Below are 19527 nucleotides of genomic sequence, written 5' to 3'. Positions count from 1 at the left end.
ACCTAAACATGAAAAAAGGAAACACCCATGGTTGTCAGTTAAACCAAAGAAAATAATATATTTTGCCTGTTGTAATGTTTGAACCCAGGTGTCTTAGAAAAAAGTATGAAAAGTAAAAGACTTCTGGCTTTCTAATGCACCTGACCAAGATCTATTTGTGTTCTGTGGCAAAAACAAGAGACTCACTCATCTCTTTGTGCATGACAAAACACTATGAACCATATCTGGTACCCACTGCCAGCTTAACTAAAATCCCTTTACGAATCAGCACTGATTTTTCCTAAGCATTGGGAGTCATTCACCTGTTCAACTGTCTGTAGCTCATTTACCTCACCCAATATTTAACTTGTTGGACTTCATTTCTGATGCACTAGACTTCCAAGGGCCCCAAGGGGCCCTGAGTTTGATCACTGGCATTGTATGTACCAGAGTAGTATGATTAAATTTATATACAAAAATTAGTGATTGACAGCCCTGGTTCATACTCTTGCTTCTAGTTCATTTCTCTACCTTCAGTTTGAAAATTTACTTAGTACCTTGATTTTAGGTATTAATATATTACCTAAAATCCATTAAATGTGTTACTTAGTTTTAGTTTCTTTGAGCACAATGCTACCATATTAAAAGATATAATACAAAGCATATCTGTATTTTTTTAAGTAAAAATTTTCCTTAAAGAAACTTGGACTGCTCTTTTATATTTATTTATTTATTCTCCCTTTTGCTGCCCTTGTTTTTTATTGTTGTTGTAGTTATTGTTGTTGTTACAGATGTTGTCATTGTTGGATAGGACAGTGAGAAATGGAAAGAGGAGGGAAAGACAGAGAGGGGGAGAGAAAGACAGACACCTGCAGACCTGCTTCATTGCCTGTTAAGCGACTCCCCTGCAGGCAGGGAGCCAGGGGCTCAAACAGGAACCCTTATGCTGGTCCTTGTGCTTCACACCATGTGTGCTTAACCCGCTGCACTACAGATAGACTCCTGACTTGGACTGTTTTTTTCCCCTTGACACAAGGTTATGACTGGAGTTGGTGGGTGAGAGAAAGACACCTATCGCACCATTTCACCACTCATGAAGCTCCCCCTTTGCCCCCAGTCCTTGTGCACGATAATGTGTGTCACCGCCTAGCTCCCAAGAGCACATATTTGAAGAAAGCAAGTGGCACACTGAGCTTTGACTCGTACTTTTGGTTTGATATGAATTTAGTTGACTCTTTAGCTGATTCTAATAAGTAATATGACATATAAATTTATGGGCTGGGTGGGGGAACACCTGTTTGAGCAGACATGTTACAAGGTTCACGGACCTGGGCTCAAGTCTTCAGACCCCACCTGCAGGGGGGAAGCTTGCAAGTGATGAAGCAGTACCGCAGGTATCTCTCTTTCTCTCTCCTTCTCTATCTCCCCCACCCCTCTCAATTGCTGGCTGTCTTTTTTCAATAAAATAAAGATAAAAAACATTTTAATTAGAAAGATAAATTTAATTGAAGATTTTGGAAATTATTTTGCTCTAACTTACTTGCTTAACAATTTTTGCTGCATCTGTGTTTCTCCTATAAAATATTTCCTTGTATTCATCCATCCAGACTTCTGCAAGGCGAACTTGGTTGCGAGCAATCACCTGTGTGCCTTTTGGAAAGGTATGAGGGCTTTTGCTGCGAAAAACATGTCCAACAACAGAGCAAGGCATAATCTCCAACTGCCCACCACATTGCCATACCTGATAATTAATGATATTTGTTTAAATTTACAGTATTTTTGAAAATTCAAGTGTTGCTTTTTAAGTACACTTTTAAGGTAATAAGAACAAAGTATAGAGAAGAAATATTTCACATTTCAAAAATAGTCTTTGCCCCCTGTCAATTTAACTTCTTAAATAGACCACATAAAGCATATTTTCAGAAAGTACTTGAATAATTTTTTCCATAAGAATGAATTCTAATACTTCCTTCCTTTGCAAACAACTATGGAAGCTTTCTAATACATACAGAAAACCCTATGTGTGTATCAAGTTCTATTTTAAACAACTTGCATGGTTACTTTACTTGGACGACACTGCACCTCCTCTATGGAATGAACAAGAAGTCTTAGAGCAAGTTGGCCTAGACTCAACAAGGGAAACAACCACTTATAAAGTAGTTGCTAATTTTTTTTAAAATATATATATATATAGTAGAGGATTGGAACACTCATTTGCCCTCCAAACAAAGAAAAAAAAACCTCTGGAACTATTTAAAGGGATATTAAAGGTTTGTTGGGAAGATCATTTCATAATACACACAAATAACATTACACTGTAAACTCAAAACTTATGCCATGTTCTACATTAATTATACCTCAATAAAATATTACTTGTATTAATACTATTTAAAGTTTAAAAATAATTAAATACCTGCTCATTTAAATATCTTAATTTGTTTTGTCATAAATAAGCACTAAAATAAAAATCATGTTTAATTGTATGCCAATGTTTCTCTTTATGTTTTTTTTAACAAGTGAGAAAACTTAGTAACATGTTTAATTCAACAAACTGTATTTCAGATTTAACAAGTGCTAGGGGCTAGAAATACCAAAATGAATAAAATAAGATCCCTGCCCTTAAATAGTTCAAACTTGGCTAAGATCATCACTGCCATTATGTGTTGGAGCCAAAACTTAAATCTTCTAACGACTAGTTCAGTTCTTTTTCCACTATATTCCAGCCTAAGGGATAGAAATGAATGACAAAATCAGAGCAGAAAAATGAACTCGTGAAATCAAATAAGTACATGTGGAGAATACCCAAAGTAGTTTTGATTTCCATATTAACTTTTTATATGTATAAGGGGGGAAAGCTCATTTAAAACAAAGAGTTAAATTCAATGTCCTTTAATATTACACATAAATGTTTTTCCATTCTGACTCCCTTGATAATCAACTCATTTCCTGAAGCACTAGATTTAATTATATTTATCTTGGCTGGCATTCAGTAGCTACAAGTGCATTAATTGCTGTTATTGCCTGGACACAGGCATTTAACTGATTTCTCTTGTTACATTGGCAGCAAAAAGTAAGTTCATTAAATTACATTTTGAAAAGGAACATCCTTATGTGAAAAAATTAGTCAGTAGGTTTTAGAAAATATAAAAAAGTAAAGACTATACAAACTCATGATGATCTGTAACAGCCAATTAGAACATGACATATCAGACTGTTTAGTATCTGTGTTTAGTCTTCATAAACTTACTCTGAAAGACATTTCTATATTTTCACCTCCCCAGATTTCCATTTCTTCATCGTAAGTTCCAATATATTCAAAATATTCTTTTGATATGGAAAAGAGGCCCCCTGCAAAAGTGGGTGTTCTGAAAAATAATCCATTGTCACACTGTTACAAAAACCAAATAAGATAAAGAAAGCATATTTTAAGAGCAACTGAATCAAATTCACAAATACATTAAAGAGACAACACAATTTCATACAAATTAATAAAGACTAAAAGTGTTGTCTTCAAAAGTCAAGCTTTATTTAAACTTAAAAAAATTTTATTTTCCCTTTTGTTGCCCTTTTTTAAATTGTTGTTGTAGTTATTATTGTTGTCGTCATGTTAGAGAGGAGAGAGGAGAGGAAGACAGAGGGGGGAGAGAAAGATAGACACCTGCAAACCTGCTTCACTGCCTGTGAAGAGACTCCCCTGCAGGTGGGGAGCCGGGGACTGGAACCAGGATCCTTATGCAGGTCCCTGTGCTTCGCGCCACATGCGCTTAACCCACTGCGCTACCACCCGACTCCCCTAAAGTCAAGCTTTTTGAAGGGAGGAAATATATTTCCTCCATAAAGCAAAAATGTTAAGTATGTCTACCCAAGATTCACTAGTCATGGAATATGGTTTTACTTAATTCTGCTTCCTATTTAGTAAAATCATTTGGCAGTACATAAACAAATGACTTTTCTATTGCCTACAGACAGAATACATGTATTCTTAATTTTGTTAGTCTACCTTTAAGGCAATCAACTTACTTTTTATTTAATTTTACTATTATTATTTACCAGGCTCTGTTCAGCTCTGTATTATTATGGTGTTGCTGGGGATTGAACCTGATTGCTATAGGTGCCTCAGGCAAAACAGTCCTTTTATATAACCATTAGACTATCTCTCCAGCCTCTGAGGAAATTAATTTTAAAATCAGAGTATACAAATTGCCAAATAACTGAAAACATACACGCATACACACACACACACACACACACACACACACACACACACGTGCGCACACTTTGAGAACAATTAGTGTGTTTTTTTTGGTTTTGGTCAAGTCATTTTATTATGGAACTAGTTAATGGTTTACATAACAGTTGGTGACACATGAATCAGAGCAATTATCTTACTTAATTGGGTAGGTTTCATCTTTTCTTCTTTGCTTCTCATAATCAGGAAGTGATTCCCAGCCAAATGAAAGGCTCCAGTCAAAATTTCCACGGTTATGGTTACTTCCATAAGGAGAAGGCTTGTTAAATTCAAATGTGTTTAGATCTATGGATGCAATATCAGGACTCACAACCGCAGTGTAGTTCTCAGCTATTCTGGCCAACAGTGGTTCTAACCAACCATAGAAGCACTCACCTGGAAGGAGGAAATTTTAACTAATTCAGTGAAGATACTGAATATCCCCTCCCCACTTTTTTTTTTTTTCTGGAAGAGGGCTTACAAAGAAGTGAGAGTTAATAATTATTTGGTTTTTGATCATTTAAGTAGGAAAGATTTCTTAAAAGTTTTCTTAATGAGATGAGAGCAAGATAAAAATAAGGCAAAATTTAGGGTAGCTAGAAAAATCTTCCTACAGATGATGACTCTTTTAACCTTAGAAAGAAGTGTAACAATAGGGGTATATTTAAGTTTCAGGTGATAAGTTCTCCTTAAAATGAACAACATATCAAAGGTAACTTTTCCTAGCCCATACCACCTAGTACCAGAAGTGTTTTTATCTACTTAAAATTGTCTCCCAGAGCAAGTTATAATAACTGAGGTTTTTATTTCTCATTAAATTTTAGGAGAAATCAAACCAAGGAATCAGAATGTTCTGATTTTAACTGATAGAGAAGAAAAAAATCATTCAAGCCAAACCAGTCCTAATGGGAAATGGAGGCAAAGAATGTCATTAATAGTTTAGACCCTGGTGATATGCCAGACTGCTTCACATGATACAGAGAATGCAGAAGACATCTAGTATGTATGTTAGCATGTGCAATCCTACTCTAGGATGTTCATAACACAGGGATGTAGAGGTCATAGAACAAGAGACTCATCATGTAATACCTTGATCCAAAAGAGAAGAAGGCATAGTTTGATAATATAAATGTAGAACAGGTGAGGGATTACTGACGGATGACATTTCTTTTAAAAGTAACAGTTTTGATTTTCATTAGACCTCTCTTTGTCTGTAAAATTCCCTGATAGTAAGTATATACTAAAGGGTTAAATAGGCCCAACAAGTGCAACAGTCCTCTATATGACATATGCTGAAACCCATTTTTGGGGGTCAAACATTAACCTAAGTGCTGGTCAATTCAAAAGTATTTACACAAAGTGTAATAGGCAATAAACTGAGAGTACAAGGGACTAACTGACATTTTAGTAATAAAGTCTACATTAAACAGTGACTCTTACATACTCTCTAAATACCTAATTAACACACACACACACACACACACACACACACACACACACACACACCAGCAACAAAACTGATAATGTTCATGGAAAAGACTCCAGAAAATGTTAGGAAGGGGCATCATTAATTTGGCATAAAAAGGAAAGTGCTAACATTTGAGGGTAAAAGTAAAAAAAATGTATAAAAATTAAAACTTTTGGTATTAGGACAAAGTTTATTGATAAGCTTGATTACATTTAAACAATTTTTTTCTCTCATTCTAAGGTGTAGGAATAAAGAATAGTAAGTAACACACTTTTTTTTCCCTAGCGTAGTAAGCATCTGAATAACCTATCCCAGGTAAGGATAACTTGCTGGGGAAAAAAACCTTATGTCAAAGGAGGTGAAAATGCTTTAAGTAAAAGAAACTCCCTTACAGAGTTATCTAGCTGGGATGCCACTTGCTACCATCAGCAACAGAAAATATTAAGCTAAGAGCAATTTGAGGACCTAAAGAAATTAACTTACCTTTTAAATTAGTGAGAGGGCAAAGAAAAGTATCACAACCATGTCTACTTACAGTGAGCATCTAAAAATGTTAGTGTTTCAGCTGTTGCTACTGATGCTCCTAGCAACCGTGCAGTGATCAGACCTTTTCTCTCCCGTTGTCTGACTATTTTTACTATAGAAAACTGCTTTATATATTCCTCTAGCTTATCATGCAAGTACTCTGTAAGAAAAAACATACAGGATTCTCTCTTAACATTATTTTCATATATAACAAATGAAAGCTAAAAAACAAATCACAGGGATATTTCTTCATTTATAATTTTAACAGCTTCACTTATTCTTTTTTGCCTCCAGGGTTAGCACTGGAGCTCTGTTCCTGCACCCTGAATCTATGGCTTCTGAAGGCCAGTTTTTCCATTTTTGTTGCTGTTGGATAAGACAGAGAAGCTGGGAGAGGAGGGTAAGACAGAGAGGGAGAGAGAAAGATAAACATCTGTAGACCTGCTTCACCACTTTCGAAACGCCCCCCCCCCACCCCCACCCCACAAGGGGGAAGCCTGAGGCTGGAACCAGGATTCTTGCACAGGTCCTTGGGCTTCATACTATATGCACTTAACCCGCTGGGCTACCACCCAGGGCGGCCCCACAGCTTCACATGTTTTTACTTTAGGATGAAATTATATCTTGATGACTTGGTTGGAAATAAAAGATTCATGCAAATTTTAACTTCGTACCTACTATAGCACACAACAGTGTAACAAATCCTTAAACTTATGCACAGCATACTAATACTGTAGTGTGGTTAAGGAGAGTGGAAGATTAAGTAGATTCTAGGAATTTAAGAAGACTTGGAGGCCTGAGAAAATGAAGGGTGCAAAAGAAACAAAATTTGGTGAAAAAAAATATAGGCTAGGTGATATCTGTCCCACTGAAGTATATATGTTACTGTAATAGGAGATTCTGGGGTAGAGCCCTATTACCAAGCCCATGGGAGCACTATAGAAGGTAAGGAAGTCCATGGATGGTGGACTGGTACTGAAAATGTCTGTCTTTCTTTTCACCTATTATGGAAGAGAGGGAGAAAGAAGAGAGGAAAGAGAGAAGAGAGAACTTGTATGTGAGAGGTTATAGGCTTAATCTCTTGCATCATCATTTATCAGAAATGAGCAGCACTCTGATAAAAAAAAAAAAGTTCAAAAAATATGAAAGCAAGACAGAAGCAGCATGTAGATTAAGAATGAATTTAGAACCAGATGAAATTTTGGCTATGCAATTTAAGATGCTGAATATTCTAATTTGGATAAGATACATTAAATGCAAGAATTAAAACAGCATGTAAATCAAAAACATGTCAGTCAAGCCAGTAAATATTTGTTCATCCTTGTGTAACTTCTCAAGTCTGATTTTACACCACTACATTCTTGATTTTTTTAAATATATAATGCAATAAGGTATTTTTGTTGGACCCACAGCTCATTCTCAAAAACAGTTGGAAATATTAAGAACATCAATAATTGTCTGGTGGTAAATGTTTGCTTCTGCCAGATTTCAGAAGCAAAGACAAATAAATAACTGACTTCTGTGATTACATATATGTCTTCAGTCCTCCAGTGGTATGTATAAGAGTTTCTTATTTAGAGCTTTAATAGTCATAAAGCAAATGAGAGCCCAGTAACATTTCTTATCGATAAATAAACCTAACTGATCAATATTTCAGTAATAGATAAGACACTTTTCTTAGACAGTGACAGAGGCAGAGAGGAAAAGAAACCACAGCATAGAAGTGTCCTTCTGTATGGTGGGGGCTGAGTAGATTAACTTTTTAATACTTTGTGTGTAGAAAAATTCTCTGAAAGGCAAGCATGTATTTTGTCTTAGTTATATTATCAAAGATATAGCTGTAAAATATAAACTCAGAAAACTTGGGTAGAGGTAGATAGCATAATGGTTATGCAAAGACACTCTCAGGCCTGAGGCTCCAAATTCCCAGGTTCAAGCCCCCACCAACCCCACTCACAAACCACAGCAACACCATAAACTAGAACTGAGCAGTGCTCTGGTTAAAAAAGAAAAGGAAAGAAAAGTGTTGGTATGCTTCTAAATTCTGCTTCTAAGACCCCTTTTGTTACACTGCTTGAGGCTGTGCTCTATTTACATAATCATTGTTTTCACTGGTTTAATCCCCACTGGCACACTATTTTCCTTCTCCCCACCCCCTATCCTACGTACTTCCTCTTCCTGACACCTCAGGAGACATAAAAGACAGAGCTTTCTAATGAAGAGAGATTAGAAGAGATTAGATTGTTGAACTGCATCCCCGCTTGTAAATAAAGATTGAACTGTGTTCCCAGCTCAGCCATGAGTCCCTGGTTGTCTGTCTCCCAGCAAATAGATAGACCAGCAAATGGCGCCCTCAACAGGGACTGGCAGAAAAGAAAGAAAAAGAAAAGAAAAGAAAGTAAAGAAAAGAGAAAAGGAAAAGAAAAAACGCATAAAACTTCAAAAGTAAAAAAAAAAAAAAGAAAAGAGGAAAAGGAAAAAAACTCATAAAACTTTTCAAAAGTCAATGGAGGCTGAGGTTTCTAAAGGGAAATATCACAGATTATTTCAATAAACTACTACAACTTGCCTTAGTTAAAACTTTTTACTTATTTACCAGCCATTCTTAACTTACTGTAAATTCTTATTGGCTCCCTAAATTTAGTCTCCACCCAGACCCTCACTTTGTGAACTTAAGGACATGAGCTGTAAAATTAGACCTGTGTTCAATTTAGAGTGTCATTCACTTACAGCTGGGGCACTGTGGGTTAGTTATTTTTCTTTTTCATGCCTCAGATACTTTATCTTACCATGTGGGTTATAATAGGACTTGCCTTTATGGGAGATTGTTGGAGGATAAAATGAGAAGTCCATGTACGAACAAAATTTGTTTTACAAAGACTAACTCATGGCCTAAGTACTGAAAAAGCCGAGTAGCTTTTGTTTTGTTACAATTGGGATTGAAATGATTTCTTTCTCACTTGCTTATCCACATACTTACATTGCTTTCCCCTATGCAAACTAAAATCAAGGACTATGGTCTGAGTTTCACAAATTCCTTAGCAGAATCCAGAGACACTTTTTCTTCAGTGGGTAGTCATTAGCTAATTCTTTGATTGATTCAATAACACTAAGTACACTTTTGTATATAAAGACAATCTTCCCCAAGAAACTGTTCCCAATCTATTCCTGATAGCAGTTTGGATCCTTTGGCCAAGAAATCTTTCTTCTAACATATCCAAACACAGAATTCAAAAGAAGTTAAAAAAAAAAATTAAGCACATAGAAAATTATCACCATTTTACAGATAGGTAAACAGCTAGTTGTAGATGAAGTTTTAATTTGACCTTAAGTAATACCGATCCAACTTGAGCTCATTCAGGAATAAATGTTGCCATCATTAAAATAAGATGTATCTGGGGCCTCATGGGGGAGTGTCTGTTTCAGCAGATACCTTACCATACACAAGGACTCAGAATTGAAGCCCTACTCCCTTCAAACCTGAGTTTGAGGTGAAGACTTGGTGAAGCAAGCCTCTAGGTGTCTATCTTTCTCCCTACCTCCCCCCCCACACACCCAATTTCTCTCTGTCCTATCAAATAAATGAGAAAGAAAACAGAGGCTACAGGGAGCAGAGGATTTGTAGTGCTGGTACTGAGCCCCATTTATAAGCTTGGTGGCAATTAAGTAAATGAATTAAAATAAACATGCATCTGCTTGATATTTAAAATATTAATACCTGTAGTGTTTGAAAATTGAACTAAATAAAATATTTGAGGGGCAAGGTAGTGGTGCACTTGGTTAAGTGCACACATGGAAGTGCCTGTAGGCGGAAACTTCAAGAGTGGTGAAGCAGTGCTGCAGGTGCCTCTCTAACTCTCTCCCTCTCTATCTCCCCCCCAAACTTCTCTGCCTCTATCCAATAATAAATAAATAAAAAGAAATACAAATAGTTGTCAGATTATCCCTGTGATTTATAAGTTAATAACATACTTCCAAAACAAATTAATGCATTATAATCTATAGTAACATTATGAGGTGAATAAATGCAGTTACATAAAATAGATCTATCCCATCAGTGTCACTAAAAAGAAAGTTTTTGGGGCTGGGCAGTGGCGCACCTGATGGAGAGCACATGTTGCAGTGTGCAAGGACCTGGGTTTGAGCCCCCAGTCCCCACCTACATGGGGAAAGCTTTGTGAGTGGTGAAGTATGGCCGCAGGTGTCTCTGTCTCTCACCTTCTCTACTGCCCCCCTTCCCTCTAGATTTGTAGCTGTCTCTATCCAATAAATAAAGATTAAAACAATTAAAAAACAAACAAAAGAGATTTCAAAGAAAAAAAAGTCTAAAAAATACTATGTGATATTAGATTTCCATATTTCTGATATGGGTAAATTTAAATACTACAAGTTTATATAGCAACTAAGAGCCAATAAGAAAAGATGTACATGATTACAATAGGAAGACTGGATGTTACTACCTTTGATTCTGACCTCCTTTACTTTAAATTCTGTTTGTACAAATAAACAAAAGAAGTTATCTGTGGGGTTGGATAGTTGCACACCTGTTGAGCATACATGTTACAATATGCAAGTATGTTGGGTTAAGTCCCTAGTCTCTACCTGCAGAGGGGAAGCTTTGAAAGCGGTGAAGGACTGCTGCAGGGGTCTTTTTTTTTTTTTTTTTTTAAATATTTTATTTATTTATTCCCTTTTGTTGCCCTTGTTGTTCTATTGTTGTAGTTGTTGGATAGGACAGAGAGAAATGGAGAGAGGAGGGGAAGACAGTGAGGAGGAGAGATAGACACCTGCAGACCTGCTTCACCGCCTGTGAAGCGACGCCCCTGCAGGTGGGGAGCCGGGGTTCAAACCGGGATCCTTATGCCGGTCCTTGTGCTTTGCGCCACCTGCGCTTAACCCGCTGCGCTACAGCCCGACTCCCAGGGGTCTATCTTTTTCCCTTTCTATCTTGATTTGTTTCTAGCCAACAAATAGATAAATAAATAAAATATTTTTTAAAGAATTTGTCTTGGACTGGGGAGATGGTTTGTAAAAGCCTTTTATGCCTGAGGCTCCAAGGTCCCATGTTCAGTCCCCAGCACCATTGTCACCCACAACTGAGCAGTGCTCTGGTGTCTGTCTCTGCCATTTTCTCTATCTCTGTATATCTTTCTGTTTGTATCTTTCTCATTAAAATCAAATATATTTTTTAAAAAGTAATCTTCAACAAAGGACTAACTAGAATTAGCTGTAAAGTGCCTCTACAGCTCCACTACTTGGATTATCAAGCAAGATAAAAATCACTAGTGAAGAATGATAAAGAAAACCAAGAGGAGGAAAAGATTTCTAAGGTTCTAGTTTGATTTTTAAGAGAAAGCTCATGAGAGGCAAGAAATTTATCACCTAGAACTTTATAAACCCTAACCCAGATAAACAGAAAAAAAAAAATCTCAGATAAACCTCTAAATAAATTTGTTGATTATAACTGAGTGGTAAAGTAACTTGAGTAAGAATTGGCAATTCAAATCAAAGATATCTATGTATGTAGTATGCAACTCGCACCCATGGCACTTGAGTTATTAGACTTCCCAATTTAGTGAATTATGTTTCCCATCCACTTAAAATATTTCTCTGTTGATAAGCAATCTTATTCCACCTAAATGTTAACTTTTCTTGGCTATTTACTTAATTTGCTTAGGGAATTTTATTTTGAAACAAAATAAATTAGAATGTATGTAAAAGTAAGTCAGGATGCTAATTTTTGCTTTATTCAATGACTGCCCTTTGACAGTCTGTGTACCTCTTATAACTAATATGTTACTTAGTAGGCAAGTTTGTTCTTTTTTATGTTCTTGTGGCACATTAAGTGTTTCACAATAAATGGTGCTTTGGGGGTTGGTGAAAGAACATTCTCCCCATTTTACAGATGAGTAAATAGCTAGCTGTAGATGGAGTTTCAATTTGACCTTAAATAAGATGGCTACAAATGAGCTCACTCAGGAATAAATGTAGTAATTAAAATATCATGTATATGTTTGGGATTTAAAATACCTGTAATTCTAGAAAATTAAGCTAAGTAGAGTATCTGTCAGATTCGCCCAGTGATTTATAATTCAGTAAGTTATTTCTGTGACTTATATAAATGAAATAAAGAATTTGATTATATTTGTAAATAATATTGAAACAGTTAAAGGAGCCAAGAAAGCAGGACTTGGTGACTCTTTAGTGATATTTAACTATTAATTTATATTATTAATCACTTGATATGTTAAAATTATGCTATTAAAGCATCAAATCCTAAGCAAATTCCTAGGAATTATGTACTACCTATCATTTATTCAATTCTAAGCTGCAAACTGGATATTTCTTATAATCCGTGGCACGCTAGCTTGTCTGCAGAAGGCTTTTATACTAGTGGTCTATAAATAAGCTGTATTATACAATAAATTTGATAAAACACTGCATTTCTATTATATGTCTGTTATAGAAGTGGAAGCAAACTAGAGTGGAGTTGCTTGCCCAAGTCATATAGCTAGTTAGGACCAGATGGAAGATAAGATTCAAACCAAAGGAATCTGAATCAGGGCTCAAGTCTATACTCTTGACCACTAAGCTTTATAATAAAAGCCTCACAGTGAGGACTAAAAATTTATAAATAAAGGCGTTTCAGACATTTCTGAAGCCCCAAATCTTTGGATTCTACTTTCACTCATTATACACAACTATATAAGCTATAAAACTCAAACTCTATAGTAGGCATACAGAGTGTAGTATAAGAGTAACACCACATGGATTTACAAAGAAACAATCTAACTTGTGTGTGCTTTCTTACCATCCACACTAGCATCATCCACCAAAATGATTTCCTTCAGCAATATGGCAGGCGAAGAATAGAGCACACTGTGTACAGTCCTTAGCAGTGTGGACCATGCTTCATTGTGAAAAACTATTATGACACTGGTGGTAGGCAGGGGAGGACAGCGCTTGAATTTTTGTTCAATACATCTGGAAGCCAGAGAAGAACAATGATAAATTTTATTGATTTATGTCACAGATTTACTCTCACTATAATTACCACTATTTAACATTCACCACTATATAAATAATAGTAATTTCTTTCTACATAAAATTATTTGTGCTACATGTAAATAAATAAAGATAAATTTTTCACTACAGAGCACTCATTCAGAGATCATGTCCACTAACAAAAATTAGAAGTCAAGGATTAATACATATTACTATAAACTGTCAAATGTGTGTGTGTGTGTGTGTGTGTGTGTGTTTTCATAACTGGGTTTTTAGTGCTCTGAGTCAACTTTCTCAAACAGAAAGAAAATGGTAGAGTGAGAGAGATGAAAGGGTAGAGATACCACAGCACAAAAAAAAAACAAAATCTTCCTCCAGTATGGTGAGGGCCAGCTTGAACCTGGTCTTCAACAATGCCATTTTAAATACAAATAAAATTTAAATAAAGAACTGAATCACTAAATAAAATGAAATGTAAAAATGGGAAACCCTTGTAATTGTCCAGATAAGGCTCTCCTCCCCCACTAAGATATACAAACAAGGAAATCAAATGCTTTAGCCACAGTGCCTGCCTCTTGCAGGCTCAACAATGAAATAAATCCACACTAAATGAGGACACTGGGAAATACACAGACAACAGTGACAAAAACCCCAAATGACCAGACAGAAATAGATCTAGAAAAAATGATGGAGAGTTCATAAAACTCACTATGAAATCAATTCAAGAGATTATAGTTAAGATTCAAGAACTAAGCAAACATTTTACCAAAGAATTACAAAGTACAGGAAAAAAAAATCCAAACACAGCTGCAGGGCCTAAAAGACACTTTGAATTCAATTCAGGTTGAAGTAAGAGGCCTAGGAAGAGACAACATCAATAGTAGAAGGCACAACCACCACACTCTGTGAATATAAAACTCTTGGGAAAGAAAAGTCTATCTCAATGAGATAGACTCCAGCAGAAAGACTAACATCAGAGCTACTGGCATCCCTGAGAAAGGAGATAAAGAGGAGTAGAGAACATATTCAAAGAAATTTTAATAGAAATTTTTCCACATTTGATCAATGTTCAGAATATAGAAAACCAAGAATGTGAACACACAACTAAATTTTTCAAGAAAAAATGACACACACCAAGACAAATAATTGTAAAACTATCTGAAACCAGAGACAAGGAAAAAATAATGCAGGGAAAGAAAGAAGGTCACATATGAAGGCAGAACCATCAGGTTTTCATCATATTTCTCCTCACAAATCCTAGAAGCAAGGAGAAAGTGAAATGACATATTCAAAGCATTAAAAGATAAGAATTGTCAGCCACGAATTCTGTATCCTTCAAATAAAAGGAAGAAACAAAGATTTTTTCAAACATCCAGAAACTGAAGGAATTTGTCACTACCAACCCTCCCTTGCAAGAATTTACAAGAGGAGTCTAATATTAAAAGAAAAGGCAAAGGAACCCTAACTTTTAATGTGATGATCAGTATTAGAGTAGAATAGAATTAGGAACACAACAACAATGGGAACTGAGCGAAACAGTCCAACGTTGGTGAACCGAGGCCAACTTGAAAAAGACTCTTGTAAATAGGTCTACAAAAGAAGCAAAAAATAACCCAATGAAAGGGTGGGCGAAAGAACTAAAGTTTCTAAAGAAGAGATACACATGGCCTACAGACACATGAAGAAATGCTCCACTTCACTTATCATTAGAGAAATCAAATTAAAACTACACTGAGATACCATCTCACACCTGAGAGAATGGCTCCCATGAGCAAACCAGGAAAGGACAGATGTTGGAGAGGTTGTGGAAAAAAGGTAACTCCTCTTGACTATTGGTGGGAATGCAAACTGGCCCTTTGAAGACTATATGGAGAGTCCTGAAATAAGTAAAAATGGAGGGATGCATTGGATCGACCTTCTCGTGGTGCATCCCGTGAGTATCCATTCATTGGGGAAACTGATGATCCTTCCTAGCCGACTGAATCCACATGGATCCCAGTCACTTTCAAAGCCAGCAACAAGCAGCTCCTGACAGCTTTCAACCTGACCTGTTGACTGGCTACGGAAGAAGGGCAAACGCTAGAAGAAGAAGTAAAAATGGAATTACCTTGTAACCCAGCAATACTAGTGAGCACTCAAGCATGAATTCAAAGGGACATTTGCACCCCTATGTTCAAAGCTGCATTATTCACACTAGGCAAAGAGCGAAGCAACTTAAATGCCCATCAACAGATGACCGGCTAAAGAAGTTATGGGATATATATTCCATGGAATACTACTCTGCAATAAAAAAAAAAAGATGGTATTGTGTCCTTTGGGACAAAATGGCTGGAACTGGAGTGACAGTGCTTAGCAAAATAACTAAAGATATGAAAGACAACTACCAGATGGGCTCACTCATGGGTGGAACCTAGAGATCTGATTTATATGAACTTGTCAAACAACAACAACAAAAAAATCCAAACAAAACAGATGCAAGCAAACTGTTTTTAAGACTTATAAGAACTATGGTAATTATCTTTGGGAGATGGGAGGGTGGGGATACAGAACTTTGGTGGTGGGCACGGGATGAAACTACACATAGTAATATTACAGTTTTGTAACAAACTATTAATAACAACTAAAATTTTTTTAAAATACAATATGCATACAAGGTAAGAAAAAGCATAAGAGCTAGCAAATAGCTCACTTGGATAGTGCGGTGCTTTGTCATGCAGGTTTTAACAAGAGCCCCAGTTCATTGAAGGAAGCTTCAATGCTGTGGTCAATCACTCTCTACCTGTGTCTGTCTCAGACTATAATAGAAAAAAAAAAAAACCACAACAAGAAACATAACATTTATCTTTACTGGTAAATAAAATAGATGACTTATTCTAAATTAAACTTTGGATAAACTACCAATTAAAAATAAACTTCTAAACACACACAAAATTAAAACTGTTCACCTATATTCTTGATACATTAATACAAAGAAAAAAGGACTAAATATAAGCCAGCATTTTGATATAAAGATTTATAAACAAAATCTGTAAGAAAAATTTATGAAAAACATATTATAGCATTTTATTTTCTTTTAATATTCATTTGTAAGAGAGGGGGAGAAAGAACCAGAGTATACATGGTTCCTTGGGACTGAATTCAGAACCTCATGCCTTTATCTACTATGCTACTTCATGGGTTGCTCAAAAGTATTTATTTGACTCAGAAAGAGAGAGTCAAGTTGCTTTGCTGGCTCGTAGGCAAATTTTGTGGACTTTTAGAATTTAAAAAAAAATTCCCCTATAATTTTTGCATGACTAATATATTAATCAGATGTTACAAAAAGATGTGATGAATAAGTTTAAAATTTCACAAAAATTCACACTAATAAAATGTTTCCACTTTAACTTGGCAAGACTTTCAGTTTAATCTAGAGTTTTATTTGATTAACCGATTACTACTAATATAAATGGAATTGTTAGATTATTAATGCGAGTGATATAAAATTTCAAAATATAATTTCATAATCCACTTATATTGAATCAATTATCATGTTAAACTTATGTATTAAAACTGTGCCCCAGCAATAACCCTGGAGGCAAAAAAAAACTTGGCATATGAAATATGCTTAAATTATTAATCATATGACCATCTATCTTGCTTTGGAATACACTGAATCTATATTTGAATGTATGTGAAAAATTACCAATTACTTAGAAAACATTGCTGAAATATGTTAAAATTGGAAGTTATTAAATCTTCACCAATGCTTTATAATTTTAGGTATCCTTCCTTACTTATCCAAAAGGATAAGATTTTATGTACTCATTCTTTATCTTGATTTGTACACAATACTATCTTGAGCTGACATTGTCAGTTGAAAGAATAAAAATCATGCTTCTTAATTTGTGATGTAGATTGCATTCCAGTTAAGACTTCTTCCCAAATCGGTGAAGCATGATACTACATTTTAGTTTATTAACATGAAAATGAAATTTGACTGTGTCCTACTAGAGCAGTTAGAATGCTTAATAGATAATCATTAATTTCTTCACACATCCATGTTAAAAGTGATGATCAAGTTAACCTAAATCATACAGATTAGAACAGTCATAGAAATCTAATCTACATAACTTCAGTATTGTGGAATTAATTGAACAGGTACACATAAATTAAAATAAAAATAAATCTCAAAAAATATAAACAAAATTTTAAAAACATATCTACAAAAGCCATTTTCTTCACGTTTACTTCCAAATCTAATTCTGGCATAGACAGAAACGGAACTTGTAGGCACTGTCAACCTTTCATTTTAAACAAATCTAATGAAGTTTTGAAAGCACAGGAATTCACTTTAGCTATTTGGAATTAACCATTTGAATACTATTTCAAGAAATACAGTGGTTAACTAAGGACAAAATACAGCATTAACAAAGTCTGAGGGAAAATGTTTATCAAAACACTGTATACTTGAGATCAATATACAAAGTGATTTGGTTAAAAAAAATACTGGCTTCTAAGAACTTACTCATTAAAGCCCTAGGTTAGAAAATCATAGTCAAATTACTAGTTATAGTAATATTGTCCCATAAAAGAAATTATAAAAGGGGCCGGGTGGTGGTACACCTGATATATTACAATGCTACAAGGACGTGGGTTTGAGCCCCCAGTTCCCACCTGTAGGAAGAAAGCTTTGTAAGTGGTGAAGCAGTGTGGCAGGTGTCTCTCTGTTTCTCTCCCTCTCCCTATCACTCCTTTCCCTCTCGTTTCCGGCTGCCTCTCTTCAGTAAATAAAGACAATAAAAAAGTTTTTTAAAATATAAAAGACACAGGGCAATCTGAAATATAGTTTAAAAACTAGAAGCAACCACAAAGTATACGAATTAGATCATAAAATATTATCATCTAATAACTCCAAGATCTTGGCACATTTTTACATATTTCATCTCACTGAAACAATCAGGGAGGCAGAAACAAATCCTCCACCTTCCATTCTTCCCATGAAAACAGGCCCATATTAAGTCCAGGATGTATGAGAAAACTAATTTTCAGATCTAAAATTAAATTTTCTAATTTCAAAGATAATAATTTTTCTATCTATACTGCCTCTCTAAACATAGCCATAAACCCTAACTTAATAATTATAAAAATGGTTAATACATATCAAATCAATAATTTTTATCTTGACTCTTGGAGGCTGAAGAATAAGCAACTTCAATAATTTAATGCCCACACCCTGCAAACCCTGGGGAAATGCCATTAACATTAAATATTCTTTGACATACTCAGGAGGTCGGGTATCTGGCCCAAGATCTCGATGCAAAGATATTCTGTCACTTGCAAAAGCATTGAAACAGTGCTTTGCTTCTCCTCGTTCTTTTTCTTTCTGTTCTTCAATACTTAAATTGGTTTTCTTGAATGCTTTACCCGCAGCACCAGGAGCATTTGAATCCTGAGGTGGGCGGTCAAGAACGGGCTTGAGTTCTGCAGCTGTATAATATCCTTGTAAACAGGGTCTCTTGCCAGCATCAATGTTTTGCCGGACAGGGGCTCCTATTTGCATTTTTGGCATTACATCTTTAATATTGTTTACAGCTTCCAGCATAAAATCAAACATCTTGTTTTTGTTTTTCATATTTCTTTCCATCCTCGATTCCTCTTTGGAGTGTTGAACACTTACTTCTCTTTGCATCAAAATCAAAAATATTACAAAGAAAAAAATCACTGCACCAAGTCTCCAGAACTTTTTATGGTATTGTCTTTTTAGATGTAATTTTACTAGTCGCTTTAGGTGAGCCATTCTGACATTGAAAGTTTTTCACTTGACAAATAACAATTACAGTTTCCTCTGTTATTTATAATTTTTATCATAGATTTGCTGGCAGGAAGGTTTTTTTTTTTTTAAATGGTAATACCTATAAACAAAAATGATAAATAGCATTAGTAGTTACTTATTCCTTTAGGTACCACTTAATGCATTCACTTAACCAGTAACTAAACATAAATTACAAACAGTGTGCTATGATGGTTAACAAGAATACAAAGGTACCTTTTTTTATCAAGACAATCACTCTTTTAGACAGAATACTGGCCTAGGGAGATAGTTCCGCATGTTATAATGATAGTACAGGATTTGTATGCCTGTCCAGGTCACAGGTTCAATACCTGGCAACAACATATCCCAGAGCTAAGTGACACTCTCATCAATTCCTCCTCCCTTCCCTTTGTGTCTCTCAAATAAATATTTAAGGTAAAAATAGCAGAACTGCTATAATTTGCTATACTAGGTTGGGCTATATAATATTAAGACTTTATCTCCAGCAAAAAATATATATATTTTCTT

At 35.3% G+C, this 19527-nt stretch overlaps 1 protein-coding gene across 1 annotated transcript in view; it reads right to left on the bottom strand.

The window, feature by feature from the left end:
* Positions 1 to 19099, bottom strand: part of GALNT3 (polypeptide N-acetylgalactosaminyltransferase 3) — a 31997-nt gene extending 12898 nt beyond the window's left edge. The window contains exons 1-6 of the mRNA XM_007539325.3: positions 18470 to 19099; positions 13012 to 13184; positions 6211 to 6360; positions 4369 to 4603; positions 3227 to 3344; positions 1520 to 1720 (exon numbers count right to left, since the gene is read on the bottom strand). Of these exons, the coding sequence (XP_007539387.1) occupies positions 1520 to 1720; positions 3227 to 3344; positions 4369 to 4603; positions 6211 to 6360; positions 13012 to 13184; positions 18470 to 18984 (1392 nt within the window). The 5' untranslated portion in view covers positions 18985 to 19099. The remainder of the gene's footprint in view (positions 1 to 1519; positions 1721 to 3226; positions 3345 to 4368; positions 4604 to 6210; positions 6361 to 13011; positions 13185 to 18469) is intronic.
* Between the last annotated feature and the right edge of the window lie 428 nt (positions 19100 to 19527).

This window comes from Erinaceus europaeus, chromosome 18 (genome assembly GCF_950295315.1).
Source record: "Erinaceus europaeus chromosome 18, mEriEur2.1, whole genome shotgun sequence".
NCBI lineage: Eukaryota > Metazoa > Chordata > Mammalia > Eulipotyphla > Erinaceidae > Erinaceus > Erinaceus europaeus.
The sequence above is the reverse complement of the archived record's forward strand: the minus strand, read 5'-3'. Positions and strand labels throughout refer to the sequence as shown.